Here is a 25,458-nt window from a genome sequence, read left to right as displayed (position 1 = left end):
CTTTACCCAGAGAGTGGTTAGAATGTGGAACTCGCCACCATAAGGAATAGTTGAGGCTAGTAGCATAGATGCATTCAAGGGGAAGCTAGATAAACACATGAGGGAGTAAGGAGTAGAAGGGTATACTGATAGGGTTAGATGAAATAGAGAGTGTGGATGCTCACGTGGAGCATAAACACTGGCACAGACCTGTTGGGCCGAATGGCCTGTTTCTGTGCTGTGCATTCTATGTAGATCTCCTGTACTGTCTGTATTCAGCCTGGTTCTCTACTTTATTATGAACCTTTCATTCGTCATAAGCCTCTTTTTTCTGTTTCATTTTAATCTCTATATCTTTATTCATCCAGAGAGCTCTAGCTTTGGATGCCCTTCATTTCCCCCTTGTTGGAATGTGTCTAATCTGAACCCGAACCAACCCTTCCTTGAATACCTCCCTTTGTTCAATTACTGATTTGCCTACCAGGTTTTGATTCTAATCCACCTGGGTAAGATGCCTTTTTACCTCACTGAAATTAGCCCTCCTGCAGTTACATATTTTCACATTTGACTGTTCCTTTTCCTTTTCCATAACTAGTCTAAACCTAATAATATTATGATCACTGTTCCCCAAATGCTCTGCCCCCTCCTGAAACATGCTCCACTTGCCCCACTTCATTCCCCAGAGCTAGATCCAGCACTGCTTCCTTCCTCGATGGGCTGGAATCACACTGTTCAAGAATGTTCTCTTGCACACATTTCAGGAATTCCTCCCCCTCTTTGCCCTTCACACTATTACTATACCAGTCTATAGTGGGATAATTGAAGTCCCCACTTATCACTACTCTATGGTTCTTGGATATTTCTGTAATTTGCCTACAAATTCGCCCCTCTATCTCCTTCCCACTATTTGGTGGCCTATAGTATACACTCAGTCATGTAATAGCTCCTCTATTGTTTCTTAATTCTAACCAAATAGATTCTGTCTTTGACCCCCCCTCAACTAGTAAAATTGAAATCAATGGGAATCAGAAGGAAAACTCTCCAGTGGCTGGAGTCGTACCTAGCACAAAGGAAGATGGTAGTGGTTGTTGGAGGCCAATCATCTCAGCCCCGGACATCACTGCAGGAGTTCCTCAGGGCAGTGTCCGAGGTCCAACCATCTTCAGCTGCTTCATCAATGACCTTCCCTCCATCATAAGGTCAGAAATGGGGATGTTCGCTGATGATTGCACAGTTCCATTCGCAACCCCTCAGATAACGAAGCAGTCCATGCCCACATGCAGCAAGACCTGAACAACATCCATTGGGCTGATAAGTGGCAAGTAACATTCGCACCAGGCAATGACCATCTCCAAAAAGAGAGAGTCCAACCACCTCCCCTTGACATTCAACGGCATTACCATCGCCGAATCCCCCACCATCAACATCCTGGGGTCACCATTGACCAGAAACTTAACTGGACCAGCCACATAAATACTGTGGCAACAAGAACAGGTCAGAGGTTGGGTATTCTGCGGCGAGTGACTCACTTCCCCAAAGCCTTTCTACCATCTACAAGGCACAAGTCAGGAGTGTGATGGAATACTCTCCACTTGCCTGGATGAGTGCAGCTCCAACAACCCTCAAGAAACTCGACACCATCCAGGACAAAGCAGCCCGCTTAATTGGCATCCCATCCACCACCCTAAACATTCACTCCCTTCACCACTGACGCACTGTGGCTGCAGTGTGTACCATCCACAGGATGCACTGCAGCAACTCGCCAAGGCTTCTTCGACAGCACTTCCCAAGCCCGCGACCTCTACCACCTAGAAGGACAAGGGCAGCAGGCACATGGGAACAACACCACCTGCACGTTCCCCTCCAAGTCTCACACCATTCCGACTTGGAAATATATCGTCGTTCCTTCATTGTCGCTGGGTAAAAATCCTGGAACTCCCTTCCTAACAGCACTGTGGGAGAACCTTCACCACATGAACTGCAGCAGTTCAAGAAGGCGGCTCACCACCACCTTCACAAGGGCAATTCGGGATGGGCAATAAATGCCGGCCTTGCCAGCGACGCCCACATCCCATGAACAAAGAAAAAAACCCACTTCATCCCTTTCCAGTGCTATAATAGCTTCTTTGATCAATGCTGCCACTCTCCTGCCACCGCCCCCCCCCCCCTTGTCTGTCCTTCCCTATCTTTCCTGAATACCTTGCAGCCAGGAATATTAAGTACCCAATCCTCCCCTTCTTTGAGCCAAGTCTCTGTTATTGCCACGATATCATTGTCCCTTGTAGCGACTTGAGCCTGCAGCTCACTAACCTTCCTGACCATGCGACGTGTGTTCACACACATGCACTCTAAACTCACCTTACATTGCCTCGCATTTGCCCCCCGTCTGATTGCCCCTATTTCTGAACTCTTCTTCACTCTAGTGCTATTTGTCCCTCCTAGTACTCTGTGCACCTTATTTCTTCTCTTTAATATTTCATCTTCGTGCCCATCCCCCTGTCAAAGTAGTTTGATTTGTATATTCTATATTGCAAAGCTATTTTTCCTATTATACACTATTCTACAGACACTGTTGTAAAAGGGACCAGCTAGAAATGGCTTTTTGAGTTTTAGGTGGTTGATGTGATTAATCCAAGGTGATCTCTGCCCTCTCCTAATGGGATAGCTGAGGTCTGGAAAGAAAATTAGTGGACTTATACAATTGTTGAGAAATGGAATGGGCTGCAGAGAGCTTGCTTGCACAAAACATGCAAACTCATCGAAAAAATATGACCCAAATGACCCTTTAAATAGACATGTTGAACTAAAGCCTTAATGGTAACTCCTTTTCACAAGATGTTTTGAGTATTAAACTTTTCCCCACTGATGCCACATAATTGTTGAGGAATAGAATGAGCCACAAAAGTGTGTTTGCACAAAACATGCAAACACTTTGGCCCCGATATTAGTGGGGAGGAGGGATGGCAGCAAGGGGGCGACTGGGCGCGTGTATAACCCGCCCAATAAAATCTGTCTGTTCCCCACGTGATCGCGGGTAAATTGGAGCCACTTAACCTGGCTTCCAGGTTTGCCGTCCGAAAGCTGTGCAGCGGGTGGACTGCACACCTGCATCACAGGCTGTCAGCTGGAGGAGCTCTATTTAAAGGGGCAGTCCTTCAATGGCTGCTCCTGGAGCAAAAACACAAATAGCACAATGGAGCAGCCCAGGGGGAAGGCTGCTCCTAGATTTAGTGATGCCTCATTCCAGGTGCTACTGGATATGGTGAGGAGGAGGAGTGATGTGTTCTACCCGGCGGACGGGAGGAAGTGCCTTGCCTCTGCCGCCGAGGAGGCCTGGCTCGAGGTGGCAGAGGAGGTCACCAGCAGCAGCAACATCTCCCTCACATGGATCCAGTGCAGGAAGCGCTTCAGTGACCTAGTGAGTACACTTACTGATTCTCCTGCATTCCGTCTTCCACATCACCGCCCCCAACCCCAACTTATTCTGCACTGCCAACACTACTCTATCACATCACTCCTCACACCCACTCAAAGCTCATCCTCAACTTGCCTGCATTTCCTCAGCACTTCCTCACCACCCCATTACTCATCCCACCACGACCCACTCAACCCAATCCTCTTACAATGTGATGTCTCTGTCTCATACTCAGCCTCTGATGCACCTTTCACGGTCAGCCTCACCCAAACCAATGCATTCAGTGGTTGGCCACCTCGCCATTCCTCACTTACACCTCTCTACTTTCTTCCCTCATAGGAAAAGAGAGCCCAGAATGCACAGGAGAGGGCTAGGACCGGAGGGGGGCCACAATAGATAGTCGTCCTCACAGACGCGGAGCAGGAGGCACTGGAGCTGAGCCGCACCCTCGAGTGCCTGTCCGTCGGAGACGCCGAGACTGGCACCCGACAAACGTCTGGTGACAGAATTTTAACATTCAGCACACACAATATGAATTGATGTTAACATGCCTTGCCATCTTCAGCACCTCGACATCTGTCATCATGCTTAATATTGCCTTCTGTTCTCTTACAGGGCCTTTAGCGACCGCTGTGATGGCAGAGGGCGATTCCTCAGAGGACCTGCCGGCCTCTGAGGGGGCACCGTCACATCTGAGCGAGCAATCCACCAGTGCAGACTCGGTGGGTCCTAGTCCTCAGTTAGTTGGGTTGGCACTTGGTGAGTTACCACACATGTGAGCACGAGCAGACACTGGTGGCAGGGGCAGCTGTGGAGAGTCCGCGTCGGTGAGCACACTCCTCTCCAGACTCTGCTCAGCTGGGCACCGATGCTGAATCCTGGGGGCCATCCATGAAAAGGAGAATGATCGAGGGGCAGCAATACATTTGCGAGGTGCTGGAACAGGTTCCATGCGCACTCTCCACAATAGCGCAGAGGATGGAGGAGTCCAACTCCTGCATGAGTGGAATGGTGGCACAGGTATGGGAGGGCATCTCTGAGATAGTGTCGCGGGTAAGTGCGGGAATGTATGCGATGGAGGGAAGGCTAGCCTCCATGGAGCTTCAAGCACGGCTCACAAATGAGTCCCTTCAGGCCCTGACGATGACAGGGTGAACAACATTCTGCCGCCTTAAACAGGCAGGTAGATACACTAGCACTGGCCTTACAAGGCTTCACACTTGTCCTCCAAACTGTCATCCAGCAGAGTGTTAGGAGTGGTGTGGGCCTGGCCCAGGGGAGGGATGATGGCGAAAGGGGACATGGAAGTGGGGACGCCACTCAAAGCGCCCCCACATCTCACCCATTGCCCCCGTCTCAACCAGTACCCACAATGCTGCCTCCTCTCCAGGTGGCCAAGTCAGCCCCTGCACAGGTGCAGGTGGAGCAGTCTTTGGAGGGGCCCTCATGGGCTCCAGAACCCAGAGGGTGTAGGCCCAAAGCATTTAATCGGTCAGGGCATGAACAAGAGCAACCTGCCACTACAGCCACAGAGGATGCACAACCTGCAGCCACAGAGGATGCACCACGTAGGAGTAGTCAGAAGCGAAAGGCAAAGGTTTTGTAAGCACAAAGGGGATGCACAAAGGTGTTTGATGGTTTGTCATGTTTTTTATTTATATTTGCTTTATGTTAAATGCACATTAAATATTATTATTATCACCACTACTGCCACGTCTTGGCCATTCTTGACTGGCTTGTGTAATAAGTCCCTTTCATGAGGTTCACCGTGAACGCCCACACTTGATGCCACCCACTGGGTCACTCTACAGCGGGTGTATGTGTAGTTGCAGGACTATTTTGTTGCCGGGGGTGGGCGGGGGCTGGTGTGGCCGCTGCTCCATCCAGGTGGTGAGGACTGGACTCTTCACACTGTCTGATGTTAGGAGAACTGTTCACATATCAGTGACTCCCTGGCCTCACGAGCAGCCAGGTGAACTGCTGTTCTGCTCCTCCTCCATCTCCTCCTCCTCCTCCTCAATATTGGTGGCAGATGTGGATGGGGCCTCCTCAAGCGGCACCCCTCTCTGTTGTGCAGGGCACAACACATGACTATAATGTATCCCACTCTGTTTGTTGCGTATTGAAGCGCTCCCCCAGATTGATCAAGGCACCTGAAGCGCATCTTGAGCAGTCCTATAGCATGCTCAATTGTAGATCACGATGGTAATGTGGCTGTCGTTATATTGATGCTGTTGCTCGGTGGTGGGGTTCCTCAGAGGTGTCATGAGCCACATGTGCAGGGGGTATCCCTTGTTCCCGAGGAGCTCGCCCTTGTGGGTGTTCGTTGCATGGAAGAGGGGCGGGATGTTGGACTCCCGGAGGATGAAGGAATCGTGGCAGCTGCCAGGGTATCTGGCGCACATGTGAAGGAATCTCTTGCGGTGGTCACAAACGAACTGAGTGTTGATGGAGTGATAGCCGTTCCTGTTGATTAACATTCCTGGCTCGTGTGGAGGTGCTCATATTGCTATATGGGTGCAATTGATTACACTCTGCACCCGTGGGAAGCCAGCCACAGTGTGGAATCCCACTGCCCTCTCCGTCTGGCTGAGGTCGTCCATGGGGAAGTTGACATAGTGCGAGGCCCTGCGAAACAAGCTGTTGGTGACCTGCCTTATGCACTTGTGTGTAGATGACTGAGAGACACCGGCGATGTCCCCGGTGGCACCCAGAATGATCTGGAGGCGAAGAAGTTGAGGGCAATGGTGACTTTGACAGCAACAGGTAAGGAGATGCTGCTCGGCCCAGCCGGGAGCAGCTCGGCATGAAGGAGGCTGCAGATGTCTGCGACTATCTGGTGACTAACTAAGTCTCTGTATGCACTGCTCCTCAGAGAGATCCAGGAAGCTGAGCCTCGGTCTGTAGATCTTGTTGCGAGGGCAGTGCCTCCTGCGACGTCGCTCTCTCTTTGTTGTTGCCCTCCGTGCTGTTGTGCAGGTGCCCATGGCGCAGCACTGTGTTGTGGAGCTCCACGTGGCGGAGGTGGACGCCGTGCTGGGTGAGGCTGGTGATGTTGCTCGTCCTCGGATGAAGTGGTGAATGCAGACATGGCATCCCCCCATCCTGACGGTGTGAGTTTGAGGGGGTCTGCAAAATAGGTGAATATGTTTTTGGTGGAAAGTAAGAATTTTGAGTGAAAACACAAAGGTCTTGCAGCCAAAATTTTGTCTGAAGTGACAGAGTGCCCTGCTGTAATAAATGAGGTTTTCTCCCAACCTGTCAAATTAGCATTTGCATCTCCCACTGGCTGCTGACTGAAACACGTCTGTTGCAACAGGGAGTGTTTCCCACAGCATGAGGATCCTTCACAAATTGCACCCCTGCCAAAATGTCTTCTCAATCAGGTATCTCAAGTACTTTAACTATCTGTCAAACTATGTAAATTATCATCCCGCTGGCTTTAATTGCTGGTGGGACCCCCACATTCGGGAGGCGCACGTGCACCTGAATGCCGAGGGTAAGTCAGTAAGTATTTAGTTCATTGGTTAGTGATTTTTAATAGTTAGTATTTTAGTGTCAGATCAACAGTAAAGTGCCTTAAAGCTAAGCAAACAGTTTAAATAACCGTTACTAACATGGCAGGACAGCTGGGGCCTGTCACATGCACATCCTGTGCCATGTGGGAATTCCAGAATACTTTGTGTGTACTGGAAAACCACATGTGCAGGAAGTACCACCAACGGCTCGAGCTCGAGCTCAGAGTTTCTAAGCTTTAGGGGCGGCTGGCGTCATTACAGGAAGCTGAGAGTTTTGTGGATAGCACGATTCAGGAGGTGGTCACCCCCTACCAGAAATGTGCTGAATTAAGGACCAATAGTTATTATGCTACTGGGTGTATATTATAGGCCACCAAATAGTAGGAAGGAGATAGAGGAGAACATTTGCAGGAAAATTACAGAAAAATCCAAGAACTATAGAGTAGTGATTAATGGGGAACTTCAATATCCCAATATAGACTGGGACAGTAACGGTGTCAGAAAAAGAAGGCTTATGACAAGTATAAGGTTCATAATACAGTAGTGAGCCAGGCTTAAATCAGAAAGTACAGACGAGATCTAAAGAAGGGAATAAGAGGGACAAGGAGAGAGTATGAGAATACATTAGCGGCTCACATAAAAGGGCACCCAAAAGTCTTTTATAAACATATAAATAGTAAAAAGGTAGTCAAAGGAAGCATGGGACCGATTAGGGCCATAAAAGGAGATCTTATTGTGGAGGCAGAGGGCATGGCTGAGGCACCAGATGAATACTTGGCATCAGTCTTCACTAGAGAAGAGGATGCTGCTAATGTAGCAGTAAGGGAAGAGGTTGTAGTGATATTGAATAGGATAAAAATAGATAAAGAGGGGATACTTAAAAGATTGGCAGTACTCAAAGTAGAAAAGTCACCCGGTCCAGATGGGATGCATCCTCGGTTACTGAGGGAAGTAAGGATGGAAATTGCAGAGGCTCTGCCCACAACCTTCCAATCTGCCTTAGATATGGGGATGGTGCCAGAGGACTGGAGGATTGTAAATGTTACATCCCTGTTCAAAAAAGGGGAGAGGGATAAACCCGGCAATTACAGGCCAGTGGTGGGAAACTTTTAGAGACAGTAATCCGGGACAAAATAAATTGGCACTTGGAAAATTTGTTAAAGGAAAATTGTGTTTGACTAACTTGATTGAGTACTTTAATAAAGTAACGGACAGGGTTAATGAGGGTAATGCGGTTGATGTTGTGTATATGGACTTTCAAAAGGCATTTGATAAAGTACCACATAATAGACTTGTAAGCAAAATTAAAGCCCATGGGATTAAAGGGACAGTGGCAGCGTGGATACAAAATTGGCTGGGGACGGAAAGCAGAGAGTAGTGGTGAACGATTGCTTTTCAGACTGGAGGGAAGTGTACAGTGGTGTTCCTCAGGGGTCAGTATTTGGACCACTGCTTTTTTGATATATATTAATGGGCATAATTTCAAAGTTTGCAGATGACATGAAACTCAGAAATGTAGTGAACAATGTGGAGGATAGTAACAGATTTCAGGAGGACATCGACAGACTGGTGAAATGAGCAGACACATGGCAGATGAAATTTAACGCAGAGAAGTGTGAAGTGATACATTTTGGTAGGAAAAATGAGGAGAGGCAACATAATCTAAATGGTACAATTTTAAAGGGGGTGCAGGAACAGAGACCTGGGGGTTCACATACACAAATCTTTGAAGGTGGCAGGACAGGTTGAGCAGGTTGTTGAAAAAGCATACGGGATCCTGCGCTTTATTAATAGAGGCGTAGAGTACAAAAGCAAGGAAGATATGCTAAACCTTTATAAAACACTGGTTAGGCCCCAGCTGGAGTATTATGTTCAATTCTGGGCACCACACTTTAGGAAGGATGTCAAGGCCTTAGAGACGGTGCAGAAGAGATTTACTAGAATGGTACCAGGGATGAGGGGCTTCAGTTATGTGGAGAGAATGGAGAAGCTGGGTTTGTTCTCCTTAGAACAGAGAAAGTTAAGGGGAGATTTGATAGAGTTGTTGAAAATCATGAATGGTTTTGATAGAGTAAATAAGGAGAAACTGTTTCCAGTGGCAGAAGGGTCGACAACCAGAGGACACAGATTTAAGGTGATCGGCAAAAGAGCCAGAGACGACATGAGGAAACATTTTTTATGCAGTGAGTTGTAATGATCTGGAACGCACTGCCTGAAAGGGTGGTGGAAGCAGATTCAATAGTAACTTTCAAAAGGGAATTGGATAAATACTTGAAGGGGAAAAAATTACAGGGCTATGGGGAAAGAACAAGGGAGTGGGACTAATTGGATAGCTCTTTCAAAGAGGCGACATAGGCACGATGGGCTGAATGGCCTCCTCCAGTGCTGTATAATACTATGATATTTTGATTAAAAAATCGTCAGTAATTATACTCTGAAAGGAAGTAGGCCCAGCGCTGTGGAAGAGCAGATGGATTTGAGGTACTGGTTCACAGTAAAGGCAGCACTTCAGGTTGATGAGGCCGTAAAAGTAAGCTAATGGAATTCAAGGTTTGATCACAAGGCTTATAGAATATAAAAGTCAAGAGATAATGATGGACCTATATAAAACTTCAATAAAACCTCAGTTAGAGCACTGTGTGCAATCTTAGGTGCCACATTATAGGCAAGATGTTGAGGCTATAGAGAGGATACTGCCTGGGACGAGGACATACAAATACAAAGAAGGACATGAAAAGTTAAGTCTTTTTTTCGTTAGAACAACGCAGACTATGAGGTGGTATGATGAAGTATTCAAAATTATGAAAGGATGGAGCAGGGTAGATAGAAGCAGACTGTTTCCAATAGTTGAGGAATCAAGAACGAGACGCCATAGCTACAAGAATGAATGCAAAAGATTTAGAACACAGGCAGGTGAAACTTCTTTACACAGAGAGTTGTGAGGCTGTAGAATTCAGTTCCATGATTAGTGGCTGAGGCAGAAACTATGTCAACGTTCATTCAAGATTAGATTGGATAGGTGGATAAAGGAAAGGGGAATGAAGGGATATGGGAGCAAGATGGATGTGTGATTTGGACTTTTAGCTCACCTGGAGGGTAAACGCCAACATGGACTGGTTGGGCCGAATGGGCTCATTTCTGTGTTGTAACTTCTGTGCATTTATATGTATAAGTCTGTGTTGGCATTTTTCTCAACATGAGCCACCAACTTTAAACCCACTCTCCTGCATGCTCCCCATGCACTTTAATATTCCTTTTCAAGCAACTATCTAATTTCCTTTAAAAAGAATTTATAGATTTTGCTTCAACTACAGTTTGTGGCAGAGAATTCCACATACTACCCACGCTTTATGTAAACAATTTTTTTCTGCCTGCCCCTTTAATTCTTTTTGTAATTAAATTTATGCCCTTTTGTTGCTATCTTGCTCACTGTTGGAAACAATCACTGTTTACTTTATCATAACCCTTTATAATCTGAAACCCTTAGTGTAAGCTAGAATGTGTTCCATGATTTGGTATTTACCCATCAATGAGGCAGCAGTGCTAAAACAGACCCTTTATTAACCTTCAGGCCCACAAAATTCAAACAAGCTGAAATGGCAAATGAGACTGAATGACCTGGGCTGTGAGAGCTGATTGTCAAGGTTTGGAGGTGGGGAGGGGGGCTGTTGAACATAAGTGACTTAAATGTGTTATAATGTTTTCAATCTTCCACCCCAAATGCAGAAACACACTTTCATTCCTTTTTGAAACCTTCATGGCAACAACACATTGCAAATACAGACCGTAACCAGTTTATATATTTACGCAGTGACCTGTTCGTTTTGCACAGAATTATTTATATGATACACTTTGAAAATGCAGAAAATGTAAAGCAATCTGTTGCTTTGACTTGTTTCGTATTTTAAACTTTGGTTGCTCAATGGAGTTGAAAACTGAAATTCTGTTAATAAAAAAAAATCAACTAGAATAAAAAGTAATTGAACTTTGTATTTTAACGGACAGCGACAAGAGTAAACGGAGGACCAAAACAGTAAAGAAAAGCTTAGAGCCAAAATGGAACCAAACATTTATCTATTCTCACGTACATCGGAGAGATTTTCGGGAACGGATGTTAGAGATCACACTGTGGGATCAGCCTCGAGTACAAGAAGAAGAAAGTGAATTTCTTGGAGAGGTAAAAAAATGCATGAACTTTAAAATCTTATATATTTCTACAATAAAAATATTGACCTTGTAGTAAATAGTATACTTTCATTTACATTTCACTTGTTATAGCTGCCCCATCAAGGTCAATAAAAAGATGGCTCCTCTCCTCAACAGTACCAATTATAAGTTATTTCACAATGTTTCCTCCCCATACTACAGTGCCTTTGACAAGAAAGCTTATCATATACAGCAGGGCTGATTTTCCTCCCAGCATTGGTCAGGCATTGTGCTTCAGAAAGCCATCCGACTGGAGTATGCTGAATCCAGATCAGTGTCCAGGTCATCTTATTTGCATGGGCTGGTCTTCACCAGGGCAGGAATATTACTTGGGAATCAGGGCGGTGGGGGCGCCTCAGATCATGCTCCCTCCCAAAACCCTTTACTTGGGCTCACAGCAAGAATAAATTAGAGCTTCCTGCCTTAAGTTTCTTGTGCCAACGCGTCAAAGGCTTTTCACAAGGAGTTACCCTGGTCCACACAGTAGGTCTGTGTCCTCAGAATTCTACCATTAGTTTTTGAACTACTTTAGTTTACACCTGCTTGTATGTGGAGATTGAGGAGCAATGTCAGATTATCTACCAAAAGCATGACCATCTTCACTCTTTGGAAGAAGTTTAGCTTCCACACATAAAACTCCCCCTGGCCTAACCCTCATTCCTCTTTTAAACCTGGCACGGCTTGCAACTCTGCTGCTATTGTATTATATTGTTGTGCTTCTGCTGTTATTTAGGGTATCAGTGCTAACTCCTGGTCAAAGAGCTGAGGACATGAGTAATAATAATGTTATACATTAGTAGAATACTGATAGCACTGCCCATGAGGATGATAAGAGTTCAGAATGAGACTTCAGAAGCTCCCTCCACAGAGCCACCTAGTGGTCAGAGCCTGATTTTTCAATGATCTCAACAGCTCAAGACCTATCACATTCCACAGAATATGACGATCTCGATCTGTTACTTATCCTTCTAATCCTCCATCTTGTTCCTAATTAGATATTTATTCAGCTCTTTCTTACAACATTTAATGTTGATAATCGCTGGTGTCGATGACATTGTTGCTCTTTTGCAGATCCTTATAGAGCTGGAGACAGCATTGCTGGATGATGAACCACACTGGTACAAACTTCAGACACACGATGTATCTTCACTACCTCTGCCTCAGCCATCGCCCTACATGCCACGGCGGCATGTCCATGGGGAAAGTCCTAGTAAAAGGCTACAAAGTAGGTCATTGATAATTGTAGTCCTATTAGAGTTCTGTCATCTATCTGACTAGATTCTGAAGTAAATCCTGGACATAACAGATATTCAATTCTTTTATTCATTGTGAATTAAGATGACTGATATATGTTCGAAATCACTGTGTAAAATATAAATGACTTTCAATTTTACAATCAGGCTGTCCTGAAAACGAGGCTTTCTCTTTCCTAACCAAGAATATTGTTTTAATTAATTTATTGCAATGTTTTGATTACTGCTAAACTAGGAGACCCAAGAGAAGACATTTAGCCCTTAAAATGATGCACTTGGATAATAGCATCCAAACACTTAATATGTTCAACTGAAGTTCCTATTTTAGCAGGGGATCTAACCTATTTAAAATAGTTGGGTTAACACTCTATAAAAGAGCAGAGCGAGGAATTTCAAACAAACACTAGTGTAATTTCAGGGCCCATATTAATACTTCATAAATACTGTGTTCAGATTGTCCTTATTTTAGCAAGAAATTAAATACTTAAATTTTTAACTAGGAAAGTACCAAAGGCATGTATTGAATACATATATATTTCAGATATTGAGCTAACCTAATAAGTAAAATTGTCAACATGTTATGGGCTGCTTTTTAAACATTGTGTGCCATATTTTATTTTCTTACTTTTTGCCATTAATCACCCATGTAGAATCTTGTTAAAATTTTCTGAAAGTCCAAGCATTTACTATCAACTTGATTGTTCACTGTGTCAGCAATGTCTTCAAAGAGACAGCTGATTAGTTAAACATGAGCCCTCTTTCCTGAACCCCTGCTAACTATCCTGTAACAAGTGTTTATCCAATAAATCCCAGATGTTAGACATGCCACTGCACAGCTCCCATTTGTATCTCTTGGTCCTTTTATAATAATGGCATTATTTTGACCACTTTCCATTCCTCAGGAATCTTTCCCAAATTAACAGTTTATAAAAAAATGTCAGTTAAATCTGAGTTCAGCCCTTATCTTTGGACCAGGTAGTTTGTCTTTTTAAGATCATCTCACCATTTTATAACCATATATCCATTATTTGTGTATTGTCTAGCCCCTCTTCTGGTGTTTCTGAGCTGTTAACTTTCTTTCAACTCTGAGGTGTGTTACTGTCTTACAACATAATCCAGGCTGTGTTATTCTTTGACATACAAAATAAATGATTTTAATTTAAGGAAACTATAGTGTTCAAGGCTATTAATACTCTGATTTGCAAAACAAAGAGCAGGCTGCCTGGATGTACCACACAACTTGAATAGAAGTGATAATGTCCCAAATGATTTAACCATATCAATATTGAAATGTATTTGCCTGCATGTTACTGGAGAAATACATACCTACTATATACATCTTCTCATGGGTGTGAGGGTACTGACAGCCAGTTTGCTCCAAGTCATTATGCTTGTCAGTGTCCAAAGTTCAGGAATAAAGATTGTGCAAATGATATGGAATACATCGCCCTGTTTTGTATCAAAATTGTAACCGTGAGTATAAAGAGCACATTCACAATTCCACTATGTAAAGCCAACCAAGGAAATGTTCCCCTACTCTCCAGGGGGGGGAAATTGCTAATAACGGGAAATCAAAACAGGAAAGTAATGGAAATACACAGCAGGTCAGTCAGTATCTGAAACAAAAAGGCAGATTAATATTCAAGGGTCACCACCAAAAGCATTAATCTCTCTCCTTTTTCTGTTACTGACTGACTTGCTGTGAGTTTCCAGCACTGTCTGTGGGTCATAGAACCCAATCCCAAACTTAATGAAACCACCAGAAGAGTATATAATTTTTTTAAAAACAAAATGTGATTTCAAGACATTGATCCAATTAATTATTCTGTGCAAGCTGCTGTGGAACTGCAAGCATTATAGTAATATAATAATGATGATTCAAAATAAGCATAAAGAAAGTCCAGCCCAAGAATTTGACCTGAAGACATGACCCATGTTTCATTTGTTTTTGGCTCATTCAGTACCTGCATCAGCATACTGTAGATCTGGTATTGTTAACCATCTGTCACTTGGACCCAGCACAAATCAAAAGATAGTCAAGATGTTAGGGTAAATTTTACACATTTGCACTCCTGCCATGGAGCCTTGCCTGCTGCAAATTGGGAATTTGTATGTATGTCCTCCACAATCTCCTGAGGATTAATGGATGGAAAATCATGAGGTATGCACATTTGTACAATTTCCCAGTTTGCGTTCCCAGAGGGTAAGGCTCCACATCAATTTGCCTTGTTATGTTCAGAGTTTAATTCTTGTTTTTTTTTCCAGTGATTTCATGTCCATTATCCGTTTAATTTGAACTGATCTACCCTTTTGTTACAGAGAGCATACTATAAATTCGTGTTGTTAAAAATATAGATTAATTCACCAGTTTTTAATTTTCTAGGTTACTTGTTTCCTGGCTCACCTAATGCACTTATATTATAAAGCATTACTGATTAAAGATTTTACCATAAGTGTTAATCAGCCCACACGCATAGCTGTTTTGTCTGTTTGTTCCATCACTACCCAGGATCTCAGCGAATCAGTGATAGTGACATCTCAGATTATGATGTTGATGATGGTATTGGAGTGGTCTCTTCAGGTGGGTGGGGTGGCAGAACATACCCTAATCTATGAATGCTTCCGCATTTAGAAATTGCTTTTGGTGTGGGGCTCTAGCAGGAGGTCAGAAAAATTTCCAGATGCAGATAACATCCACCGGCCAGCCATCACAAATATTGTATCGTAAAGGCGCAACCTAGTTGGTGAGATTTAACCAATAAGGTACTAGCAATGATATTTTTTTCTACAAATTATACTTATTCAGAGAGAATTTATCTCACTTTATGAAGAAGTGTATTTCACTTTTTAAAAAAATCTTTAAAGATGCACAAATGGCTATTGAGCATTTGACATTACATGTACTTTTTACTAAATGCACTTGAAGTTTGAGTATTGGATTACTGAGTGTCAAAGCAAAAATAACTGTTTTGATCCAAGATTTTCTGATTAGCTTGGATTGATAGAGCTGATCGTGTCATATTAACTTGACACCATCTTTATGCGGCACAAACACAAAATAACAACCAAACTGTCTCAAATCTGATTGCAAACAAGATTTTCAACACAATCTCTTCCACAAGCCCACATGTGAACTATACAAAAATAATCTACTGTTTTGATTTTATTTAGGTTCATGCGTAAGATGCAACTCAGGCATTTTCGTTCTTTATGGAGATATTGCTCATCACATGTACAATTTGGCAGTAACTTTGCAAGGCTGTGCTTAGATGTGGAAATTCGCTCGACAGGAACATGGGTTAGAGATGGGGCTGTAACGCTATAGTGCTGATTCTGCGGCCTACACTCCTATCCAGCGAGGTTCCACTTCAAGCCTTGCAAAATGACCCTATGGAATAAAAATGTCGCTGAACACAATGATATCGAATAACTTAATGTGGCAGTCAGAGTTGTAAATTCAGTTAACTTGCACAAAACACTGTCTTCTTTGTTTAAGAAGTTCTGATTTTAAAAATGGTATGATTACATTCTGATTCTCAGACTATGTTTTAACTTGAATTTGGAGTAGGAAAGCAGTGAAAGTAGCTGTGAGCAAAATCTTCTAAAGTCAAAAATAATGTTTGTAACAAGAAAACTTTGGGTCTAATTTAGTTTTATCAGCAAAACTATTTTCAAAGGAAATATTAAATGCTTACAACTAGTTGATGACCCACATTATCTGCATCCTCTTTCACCAAGAAATACATGACACTGACATTGGAAGGCATGCACTACAATGATGCTGCCCATCAGTATAGGGAGAAAAGGGAAAGTGGCTGCGTGTCTCAAACTTAATGCTAAAGGGATCAAGGGATATGGGGAAAAAGCGGGAACAGGGTACTGAGTTAGACGATCAGCCATGATCATTTTGAATGGCGGAGCAGGCCCGAAGGGCCGAATGGCCTACTCTTGCTCCTATTTTCTATGTTTCTGTGTCCATGTAAACCAAATCTACAGTGTTGAAGTTTCTGGGTGGTTTTGGGTTTATCAGTTGGATGGAATTTATTAGGTTAAACCCTAAAATCATATGGCTTAATTACAATTCTACAATTACATTCTATAATAATCATTATAAATAATAAGCTTTGGATTAGAGAAGAAAAAAATTACACCACATAAATGTGCTTTTTTTTGCTGTCTGTTTCTTTTTTTTCATTAATTCCAATTTGAAGGAATTTATTTTAGTTTCACCCTTGAGCCTCTCCTGGAGTCCCACTCCATATCCTGCTCGCTGGGAGGTGCACAGGAGCAGTGACTGGTTTTCTGCCGCTCCAGTGGCAAAGGACTTAGCCTGTGATTGGCGCTTCTCTGCACAACACAGGTAGAGATCAAAGAGTCACCAAGTAAAAAATTGTGGATAAAAGCCTGCATCTTGCATTGGGAGGGTAAGAAATTTAAGAACAGGCAAATGCAAATAAGGTCAAATATGCTTGACCCTTTTTTTATATATCAGCCCTATTTATCTGCCTTCTCACTCCATCCTGTCACTCTCCAGAAACCCATCTAAATGCTTTTTGACTCATATATACAGTATGATTCAGTGGCCTTCCTTGATAACTTATTCTGCACACTGTTACTCTTTGTGTAAATATATTAGCCTAGATTTTCTAATTCTCATTATTTTAATACCAGTGGTAGCTAATTTATTGTAGAATAAGACCAATAAGAAAATCTAGGCTATCCAGTCTGACTTCAGTTTTTATTCCTTTTTGACTTGTGTTGCTTGTCGTGCCAACCTTTCTCTATATTGAACAATTTGGTGGATCAACTTCATTCATTTCCTTCATCATTTTGAAAACCTCAAAGCCTTCTCTTTTCCAAATAAAACAGCTTGGAACTCCATGTTGTATGTTGTTGTTTCATAAGAACAAGTTTTTTTTTCAAATCACTATAACTGAGGACTCAGTTCACTTAATAGTAAAATATTAAATATTGGGAAATGCTTAAAAATCCAATACTCTAACCTTAAAGAGTAATTTAGAAAGAGACAAGAAATAATTTTAAGAAACCCTTGATTTTGACTGCTGTGGAAGTTGCTTTGTAACATGCCCATGCATGTACTCCCATTGAGAATCAATGGGAGCCTAAGAGGGCAGGAAAACATTGAATTGGCTTGGACAGAGTGAGCTTTGTGTTTTCACTTGCACTCCCATTGTTTTTAGTACCAGTGCCCTACCCACTGCTGTCTGAGCTAAGAGACAAAATAGTCCATTTTATTTTCTACATTAAGTAGGTTAACTTAATGCATCACACTCCATGTAGAACAAATAAATATACTTAAAGTAAATTTCATTGTGTAACATTTTGGGACTCTGGGCAGACAACAGAAAAACTACTTTATGATGGGGTCTGTGGCCATGGTCTAACCTTGGTCCCACACACCAGACAGTGCAATAATACTGTTCTTGTAGCTTACCTGTAATATTCATGGTTGCTTGAAAAAATAAACCGTCACACAGTAAGAATAATCATGTTCTTTATGGAGGAGATGACACTTGAACATTTTTCAATAAATGCTTGGATTCCACTAATTCCCTAACTGCCTTCCTGCTTGAGCTCCACAGATGAACTGCTGTAGAACAGCACCTGCCCATAGACACAAGATTTCTGAGTGATTGCAACCCGCATGGCTTTGCTTTACCTAATATAGATATTTGCATGGCCTGTGGACTTGTCCATGTGTGAAGAGAAAGCTGGTGCCCTTTCAATTATTTCTAATCATAATAGTGCTTATTAAATGTACATCACACAACCAGACCAGTTCCTTGATACTTTATTTTGGTTACAAGCTGTTCTGGTGCTCATGGTTTGCATGCATTTCAAGGAGTGACTCATACGTTAAAGACATAAAAGTGATGACCAAAAAAGGGAGGTTGAAAAGGCCATTGGCATGGAATCACACTTTTTAAGTTCTTGTTTCATAAAAGTTTTGCTTTATAGTTGCAGCATTGCTAGCGTTGACTAATGTTGTCACTAACAAACATTAATGCTCCCGTGTCTTTTTATTTTTGACATCTTAACCAACAGATTATAGGGCTAGCAGTAGAGAAAGTAGATCAAGCACACTAACTGTACCAGAACAGCAGAGAACCCCACACCATCGTTCGCGCTCTGTCTCTCCTCACCGTGGTGACGACCAGGGCAGGACCCGGTCACGTTTACCCAATGTCCCACTACAGAGGTGTGTTTTCATTCTTCTTGCTGCTAGTTTTATTTTTTTAAACTATAGGCAGAAAGTGGTTAATGTTTAATCTTTGCTTCTCATGTTTGTCAATTGGTTTATTTGCTTTGATTGAAAACTGGCAATTTCTTGTGTGGAATTTCAGGTACATTGTTTGGTAAAAGGGCAAACAACTACTTTGTTGATATATATTGGGTTTAGTGCTTTGTGATTTTGTTGTAATAAATTGTTTTCCGTCAAGATAAATGGTTTCATAGACAAAATTTCCACCTGTAATATAGTTTTGACAATCCTCTACCGAATTGTAAACCTTTCTTCATAGGAGTTTAGATGAAATCCATCAAAGTCGACGGTCTCGTTCCCCAACCCGATACCAAGATGCTTCTCGCAGTCCACTCGAGCGCAGGCCCAGGGACATAGACAGGCATTACACATATGAAAGAGACAGGTACAGTGTTCAGCAAAATTACTCAATTCTCCTGTTGTTTTTGTATGGTATCTTGACAAAAACTTTGTATGTAGGTATCTTTGTGTCATTTTTCTTTTTGGTAATGTTTGGAATTACTGCTATGCTTGAAAATAATTCCACTAATCTAAACCTCCACTTCTGTAATATTTTGAGAGGTGATTAAGTTATAAAGTACTTGAATCATTTAACAGCTGAATTCTGCCATGGCTATTTCACCTCTGAACTTTCTTCTCTGTTTGTTTTAAGCTCCAAATGCACTATCTGACATATTCTCCAATTCCCCCCTAACAGTCTTACTGTGTTAAAATCATTCGACACACAATGGTCCAGAATTTGCTGGGAAAATAACGGCGAGTTTAATGCGCACGCCGTTATTAGTGTGTAAAAAAAGCCGAGCAATTTGTAGCGAGGAAGAGATACGCTATGAGTTGTGAATCACCACAAGTTGCTGGATGATTTGTGCCGGTCCGCCATTAGCCTTGCGAAAAAGGGAGATCGCTGTTAACCTCCCCATGAGTTTCAAGAAATTGCTGCATTTGCGTTGTAAAAATGAATTAAACTCACTGCAGAAAGTTTTAAATATTTTTCTTACTTTTCCTTTCTGTCTCATTTTTCCTCTCTGTCTTAATCCAATCTTTTTTTCCTTCACTTTATTTCTCTTTCTGTATTTAATTTGACTCTAATTCACCCTATTTCCTTCTCCATCATTCCTCTGTTTCTTTCTCTATCCTTAAATTTCATTGGTTAAGAAGATAGACTGTTGGTCCCGTCGTTCACCAAGGTCCCACATGCCCCATTGACTTTGCACTTTGGGAGTTGATTTAGTTATAAAGTACCTGAATCATTTAACAGTTATCAATTTGCACTTCCAGCAATTTGCAGCACAAAAATTTTTCGAGCCGAAAGGTGAGGAAAATATCCAAATCCGCATGTAAATTCCACTCCAGCAAATTCTGGGCTCATAAATCTACTCTACTTCATTCTGTCCTAGCACCTCAAAATTATGGAACCTTTCTCTACCTTCAGTTTTACCTTTCTCCTTTGATCTACAATAACCTCCACTTCTTGATTTATCTTGTCTTTTCTCCTGCTCATTTCACCACGTTGCTGTCCTGCATTAGGGGCCTTTCCCCATCACTTACGGTTCTCAATAAAAAAAAAAGTGCAGAGGCTGTAACTAAGAAAAAGACTTTAAGATAGGGGAAGTGTGTCTTTTTAAGACTTTTTCTTCTTTTATTTACTTTTTCCTCATACTGTTTGATTGATTCACCTATTCTATTTTGCGCTAATTTTGTGCATGTATAAAATTCTAATCTAAGTACTGTATGTGGTGTAAATAGAATGTAAATCAGCACGGATATGTAATAAATATCTCCACAGTTGAGGCGTCCCAGATTGTCCCGGTGTAACGAGGGTTTGGGTAGACTACAGTCACCTGGTCTTACCTGTGAAGATTTTCACTAAATTTCACTGCTAGTCAAACAGATCCCAATCATGCTTTTTCTGCCCATCTTCCCTGAGGCTTACTGGGTTCCAGAACCTCGACCAAGTGACCATTCTTCATGCGAGAGCTCACTATATTGAGTGTTGGCAAGCTATTCCTTTCTTTCTTTGGCAAGCCAGGTTGATTTTCCTGCCCTTTCCCTAGGAGGCCAACAGTAGCACCCTTGCCACCACCCTTGGCTGACAGGATCAGCTAATTCAGCACAGACTGGGCCTCGAACCTGGGACTCTTCTGGTCAAACCACATGGTAGCATGATGTGTGCCCTCTGTATCCGTGCACGCATCTGTATACGTCCTGGTGATTGGGAATGCTATATTTACTTTGCTGCTGAGTCATAGAATGATACAGCTTAGAAGGAGGCCATTCAACCCATCATGCCTGTGCTGGCTCTTTGAAAGAACTATCCAATTAGTCCCACTCCCCTGCAAATTTTTCCACTTCAAGTATTTATGCAATTCACTTTTGAAAGTTACTATTGAATCTGCTTCCACCACCCTTTCAGGCAGTGCATTCCAGATCGTAACAACTCACTGCATAAAGATATTTTTCCCCATGTTGCCTCTGGCTCTTTTACCAATCAACTTAAATCTGTGATCTCTGGTTACCAACCCTTCTGGCACTGGAAAACAGTTTCTTCCTATTTACTCTATCAAAACTGATCATGATTTTGAACACCTCTATCAAATCTCCCCTTAACCGTCTCTGCTCTAAGGAGAACAACCCCAGCTTCATAGTGCCATGGTAGATACTGCAAAGGAGGAGGCCATTCGGACCATCATGCCTGTGCCGCTTCTTTGAAAGAGCTATCTAATCAGTCCCACTCCCCTGCTCTTTCCCCATAGCCCTGTAAATGTTTTCCCTTCAAATATTTATCTAATTCCCTTTTGAAGGTTACTGTTCAACCTGCTTCCACCACCCTTTCAGGCAGTGCATTCCAGATCATTACAACTCGCTGGGTAAAAAAATGTTTCCTCATGTCGCCTCTGGCTCTTTTGCCGATCACCTTAAATCTGTGTCCTCAGGTTACTGCCACTGGAGACAGCTTCTCTGTATTTACTCTGTCAAAACCGTTCGTGATTTTGAACACCTCTATCAAATCTCCCCTTCACCGTCTCTGTTCTAAGGAGAACAATCCCAGCTTATCCACTCTCTCAAACATTATTGAAGGCCCTCTAGTAAATCTCTTCTGCACCATTCTAGTAAATCTCTTCTGGACCCTCTCTATGGTCTTGAAATTCTTCCTAAATTGTGATGCCTAGAATTGAACTCCAGCTGAGACCGAAAGCTTTTATAAAGGTTTAGCATAACTTCCTTGCTTTTGTACTCTATGCCTCTATTAATAAAGTCCAGGATCCCATATGCTTTTTTAACAGCCTTTTCAACTTGTCCTGCCACCTTCAAAGATTTGTGTATGTCCACCCCCAGGTCTCTGTTCCTCTAACCCCTTCAAAATTGTACCAGTTAGTTTATATTGCCTCCTCATTCTTCTTACCAAAATGTATCACTTCACACTTCTCTGCATTAAATTTTATCTGCTATGTGGCTGCTCTTTTCACCAGTCTGTCTATGTCCTCCTGGAGTTTGTTACTATCCCTCACATTGTATACTACATTCCTGTATTTTGTGTCATCTGCAAACTTTGAAATTATACCGTTAATATATATCAAAGAGCAGTGGTCCTAATACTGACCCCTGGAGGACACCACTGTATACTTCCCTCCAGTCTGAAAAACAACCGTTCACCACCACTCTCTGCATTCTGTCCCCTAGCCAATTTTGTATCCATGCTATCACTGTCCCTTTAATCCCATGGGCTTCAATTTTCCTTGCAACTCTATTATGTGGTATTTTATCAAATGCCTTTTGAAAGTCCGTATACACAACATCAACCGCACTACCCTCATCAACCCTCTCCGTTACTTCATCAAAGAATTCAATCAAGTTAGTCAAACACAATTTTCCTTTAACAAATCCCTGCTGACTTTCATTTAATAGCCCATACTTTTCTAAGCGCCAATTCATTTTGACCCAGATTATTGTCTCGGAAGGTTTCCCCACCACTGACATTAGGCTGACTGGCCTGTAGCTTCTGAGTTAATCCCTCTCCCCTTTTTTGAACAGGGTTGTAACATTTTCAAACCTCCAGTCCTCTGGCACCATCCCCATATCTAAGGAGGATTGGAAGATTGTGGCCACAGCCTCTGCAATTTCCACCTTTTCCTAGTAACTTAGGATGCATCTCATCAGGGCCGGGTGACTTTTCAACTTGGAGTACTGCCAACCTTTTAATTACCTCCTCTTTATTTTTTTCCTATCCACTATCATGTTAAATTGCATCTGCCATGTGTCTGCCCATTTCACCAATCCTCTTGAAGTCTGTTACTATTCTCCTCGCTGTTTTCTACATTTCCGGGTTTTGTTTCATCTGCAAACTTTGAAATTATGCCCTGTACACCCAAGTCCAGGTCATTAATATGTATCAAAAAGAGCAGTGGTTCCAACACTAACCCCTGGGGAACACCACTGTATACTTCCCTCCAGTCTGAAAAACAACCGTTCACCACTACTCTCTGCTTTCTATCCCTTAGCCAGTTTCATACCCACGCTGCCACTGTCCCTTTAATCCCATGGGCTTTAATTTTGCCAACAAGTCTATTATGTGGTACTTTATTAAAGGCCTTTTGTAAGTCCACATACACAACATCAACCGCACTACCCTCATCAACCCTCTCCGTTACTTCATCAAAGAACTCAATCAAGTTAGTCAAACATGATTTGCCTTTAACAAATCCGTGCTTGCTTTCATTTATTAACCCACATTTTTCCAAATGGCAATTCATTTTGCCAATATGTCCTAGTCATTAGGTGAATGAATCAAAGACCATCAAAGTGTAGATCTGGGAGATGATGGCCAGCATTATTTTTTTAATGTTGAGAGGGAGGAGGTTAGGATCAGCACAGGCTAGATAGATCAAATCTAGAGATCTCTTGTGAAAGAAATTACAGTAAGAATATTAAGGATATGTTCTAAACTTCTCCTCTAACATGATATACAATATCATGATAGTGTTAATTAATAATTCTAATTAAATGTAGTTATTGGGAAACTGAGTGAGGCAAGGGCCTCGATATTAACCCCCACGATGGGCGGGAGAGGAGAGAGGGTAAAAATGTGAAATTCATGGAATGCACCCCCAAACTGCCGCGTACACGGCTGGCGGCATTTTTACAGCAGCGATTCTTGGGGTGTCCGAGTGTCCTGCTGTGGAGAAGCGGGGCGTTTATTAACATATTTAAATCGGGCTCCTATAATGCAATTGGGAGCACAAATTGAAATTAACTGATGCAGCACGTGTTTCCCGGGGTCGGAAAAGTCGCCAGGGAAACGGAGGTGAGATTGCATCGCACTTTATCGGGGGCGGGGGGGGGGTTAAAGGTCAAGAGGCCCGATGTGAATAAAGGTTCAGTACTCACAGCTGCTTTCTCAGTTCCCCCTGGGACATGGTTTGGTGCGAGTACTAGGTGTGAGAGAGTCATTTGGAGAGTTTGGAGGTGTTCACACAGAGAACATCACAATGAGTCGTGCCATGGCTGTTCTCGATTGGCCTGAGGGGGAGGATGACATTGAGGATCATCAGCATCAAGGGCGTGTTGTGGGGGGAGCTGCAGGTGGCGAGCAGAGAAGGGAGCAACAGAGGGGATAAGCTCGCAGAATGCCCTACCCACATAACAGAGACTACAGACAGAGGCTCAGCTTCCTTGACCTGTTAGAGCAGTCGTGCTTCTGAAGGCTGAGATTGTCACGTCAGGTGGTCGCAGACATCTGTAGCCTCATAAAAGAAGACCAGGTGGCCATGCGTTACCAGTGGCTGTGAAAGTCACCACCGCCCTTAATTTTTTTAGATCCGGTTCCTTCCAGACCGACACTGGAGACATATCGAGGGTCTCCCAATCGCCTGCATGTAAATGCATAAGGCATGTGACGAATGGGCTGGGAGTTATATAAATTTCCCCTGTGATGACAATACCCAGAATGAGCGGGCACTGGGATTTGCGTCTATGACAGGTACAGGGTTCCATCAATTGCACACACGTGGCAATTCGAGCACCACCAGATCAACCAGGAGCATTCGTCAACCGCAAGGGATTTCATTCCATCAACGTTCAGCTGGTGTGTAACCACAAGAAAAGGTCTGCGCCAGATTCCCTGGGAGCTGCCATGATGCTTTCATACTGCGCAAATCTGCGAACATCCCCGACCTGTTCAGACCTGAAAATATCCTTAAAGGGTGGTGCTAGGCGACAACGGATACCCCCTTCAAACCTGTGGCTGATGACACCTCTGAGGAAACCCACTGATGAGCACCAGGAAGTGGTACAACTCCAGCCAAATGACAACCGGATGTGTCATCGAGCAAGCCATCGGCATGCTGAAGTTGCGCTTCAGATGCCTGGACAGGTCTGGAGGCGTCCTTCAGTACTCGCCAGCGAGGGTCTCCAGGATAATCGTGGTGTCCTACGTTCTGCACAACATAATGCAGCAGCAAGGATTGGAGGTGCTGGAGGAACTTTAAACAAATAAATGAGGCGGGGGGGGGGGGGGGGTAAGGGTCAATCAGAAACAATAGTAAAAATTATAGTTTAAAGATTTAAATAAAGGGATAACAGCAGAATTTAGGTCTCAAACAGTGATGTAGATACTCCAGCTGAAGGGAATATTAAAATAACTGAAGTAGTTACAGCAGGAGTAACAAATAAGAAACATGTTAGGTTAAACAGTGTGAGAAAGATAGCAGAAGGACAGGTTAGGGTCTCTTTCCCAAATAAGAGTTGTATAAACTAACGGTCATGAGTACAAGCAATAAATTGAGTGAATTCGAGGCACAAATACAG

At 42.9% G+C, this 25,458-nt stretch overlaps 1 protein-coding gene across 15 annotated transcripts in view; it reads left to right on the top strand.

Moving 5' to 3' along the window:
* The window catches only part of LOC137321665 (regulating synaptic membrane exocytosis protein 1-like), a 984,914-nt gene that overhangs the window by 553,445 nt on the left and 406,011 nt on the right, over window positions 1–25,458 (top strand). For 13 of the 15 annotated variants that reach the window (XM_067984183.1, XM_067984175.1, XM_067984180.1 and 10 more), the window contains 5 exons: window positions 10,918–11,089; window positions 12,190–12,343; window positions 14,881–14,952; window positions 18,438–18,591; window positions 18,914–19,039. In XM_067984183.1, coding sequence (XP_067840284.1) covers window positions 10,918–11,089; window positions 12,190–12,343; window positions 14,881–14,952; window positions 18,438–18,591; window positions 18,914–19,039 — 678 coding nt within the window. The remainder of the gene's footprint in view (window positions 1–10,917; window positions 11,090–12,189; window positions 12,344–14,880; window positions 14,953–18,437; window positions 18,592–18,913; window positions 19,040–25,458) is intronic. The other 2 variants (XM_067984176.1, XM_067984173.1) reach the window with 1 other exon arrangement.

Source organism: Heptranchias perlo, chromosome 5, assembly GCF_035084215.1.
Source record: "Heptranchias perlo isolate sHepPer1 chromosome 5, sHepPer1.hap1, whole genome shotgun sequence".
NCBI classification, from domain to species: domain Eukaryota; kingdom Metazoa; phylum Chordata; class Chondrichthyes; order Hexanchiformes; family Hexanchidae; genus Heptranchias; species Heptranchias perlo.
This window is presented reverse-complemented; position numbering and strand designations above follow the sequence as displayed.